Raw genomic sequence first — 2575 nt, forward strand, 5'->3', positions numbered from 1 at the left:
CTGTGAAATTGATCTGTAAGACAGCTCAGAGAGAGGTGAGATTTCAGGAGAGGCTAACCTAAAGCTGTCTTCACTCAGGCCATATCACGTTTCAGGACAAATAAGATTTAAATCAGCAAGGTCTGCCTGAGTCATTGCTTAAGATTTAGATGAACTGCTCTCTGTAAACATGAATAAGTCCAGATACATTTCTTTCTTGTTTCAGACATCTCCATGAATCTTTCAGTTCAACCATCAAAGGATTTTATATATGTATGAGCTACAGTCCATTTGGGGATGGGAGTATTTTGCCCCATGAACTTTGGTTGTGGGAGAAGTCAACAGGAGGCCAATTACATATACACAAGTCTTGAAACCATCTTTATCCCTAGTGCATGCAGTCCTGTCCAGAAATAACTATAAAGCCAAGGGTATCACAAAGGAAGAGCCTAGTCTTCCTGAAAATCAAGGCATTCATTAATACGGAGCAAATTCTTACTGACTGCCTCAGCAACATCCTTCTTGAGTTAATTCCCATGACCCACCCTGGAAACCAGCCTAATTACTGTTGTTATCTTCTTTTTCTTCTAATTGAAAACTTAATACATGCTGATGAAACTATTTTTCCCATTTACTCTCTCTCAAAATATTGTTCCATCACAGATTAATAGTATGGCCCCATTTATTTCAGATAATCTCTTCATTACTTTTATCTAGAAAATTTTTTGTATAACTTCACAAATATATTTGAAAGGATTACAGCTTTTCATGACAAAACGCACCCTCACTTTGAATAATTATACAAAACAGCTTATGGGTGAACATGCTTTAAGAACTAATCTGAACTTGATGGGGAGGTTAACTTGATGGTGGAATTATCAATTTCCATTTAAGAAATGATTTATGTAATCACTAATTTAGAAAGAAAATCTGCATCATTACCCTACCATTTTTATTTATTTATTCTGTTCTCAGTTACTGTTGTTTCAAATTATAATGATCTGGATTCCTGTTAATTTGTTTGCATTTGTCAGATTTGGAAACCAAGACTCTCCAAGGTGTTAAGGGTGAAAACAACCTCAGCTCCACAGGTTCCTTCATTGTGGACAATTCTAGCATTGACTTCCAGAAGTTTCCAGACAAGGAGATACTGAAAATATCTGGGCCTCTCACTGCAGACTTCACTATCAAGGTGAGGGTCATCAACCAAATGTGCTTCTTAAAACAATATGAAGTGACAAATGACACAAGATGTAGCAGAGAATTTTTTCTTTTTTTTTTAGTTAATTTTCCAGTAGATACTTCCCGCAAAGCCAGATCCAGTTTGGTTATTGAATTCTGTTTGTAATTCTTTATAACTAATTATCTGTTGAAAGCTTCATTGAACATTCTCAGAGAAGAGACCAAGATGAACTCACTGCAAGAAATGGCAGATTACTTTGGAGACTGTATGCAGTTTTCTTAGTTTATGACAGAAAGAAAGTCCATTCTTTTCATCCATAATTTGTGGGATTTATACCAGAGTAATTACATAAAAGGCTATTAGAGAGTGGAGAATGGGGTCCCCAACTTCCAAAGTAAATGGAATGACTTTGGTAGGAAAGTCGTTGTGTCATTTCAGAGTTCTGCTTTGTGTTTCACTGGTAATAAGAATCAAATTGTTTCCTCCCATTAGACCATTTCTATTCTTCCAGGTAATATAAAACACATTGCTGGAAGCAATGCACACATTCCGTAGGAAAACACATACAAAAATGAACAATTGGGAATTACAATAAAATAAATCCTTTTCCAGTAGGTCCAAAGAACCTGAAGGATTTCAGCTGTAAAACTGTTAAACCTATATCATGTCCAGGACTACATAGGTTTTCACCATGGGGCCCAGAGGTAGATGATATTTGCTTTAACCTAAAGATGATGGCAGGAGTTTGAACAGTAAACTGCAAAATTCAGTAGTTCATGGGATTTAGCTGAGCTGGACTGGCATAGAATTTATCATCTTGAGTGTGAGCAGAGCCCTGTGGACTGTCCTTTACCCCTCTTGGTATGATAGCAGCACAAAAATCAAGCAGAAATTATCAGGACTAGTTCTCAGAGAGAAGCCTGCCCTGAAGAATGCAATCTTTTTACTTCAAGTTCAGAATGAATATGCCTCAATAAAACATATGCTGATCACCTCAAAATATCCGAAATACTGTACTACAGATTATACCCAGATATTGAAAAATAGTGATGTAAACAGTGCTGCTTACTTTTCATTACTTGCGCAGCTATGGATTAAGGCTGCATGCTTAGTTACAGCATACCTGTTGCTGTGGACCAGAGGCACTGAAATGTTATAAGGGGGCAGGACTGTGATTCTGGTATTTACACAGTTCTCTTGTATGAGAGGGGGAAATAGCTTTATCCCTTGAAGCAAATCCTTCTCTATCAAAACAAGGTAAAGTACTGAAAAATTAGATGAAAGGCTTGTAGGATCTGAATTGTATATCTGCTAAAATTCTTGACTTTGTGTGCTATACACCTGACAGTCTTTTCACAGGAGATTTAAATAGTAAAAATGGTTTAGTAAAACATCAGCTCATTTTTTCTTTTC

At 36.6% G+C, this 2575-nt stretch overlaps 1 protein-coding gene across 1 annotated transcript in view; it reads left to right on the forward strand.

The window, feature by feature from the left end:
• The window catches only part of ADAMTSL1 (ADAMTS like 1), a 159578-nt gene that overhangs the window by 65376 nt on the left and 91627 nt on the right, over positions 1-2575 (forward strand). Inside the window, exon 5 of the mRNA XM_031557287.1 lies at positions 1014-1191. Within this exon, the coding sequence (XP_031413147.1) occupies positions 1014-1191 (178 nt within the window). The remainder of the gene's footprint in view (positions 1-1013; positions 1192-2575) is intronic.

This window comes from Meleagris gallopavo, chromosome Z (assembly GCF_000146605.3).
Source record: "Meleagris gallopavo isolate NT-WF06-2002-E0010 breed Aviagen turkey brand Nicholas breeding stock chromosome Z, Turkey_5.1, whole genome shotgun sequence".
Taxonomy (NCBI): Eukaryota; Metazoa; Chordata; class Aves; order Galliformes; family Phasianidae; genus Meleagris; species Meleagris gallopavo.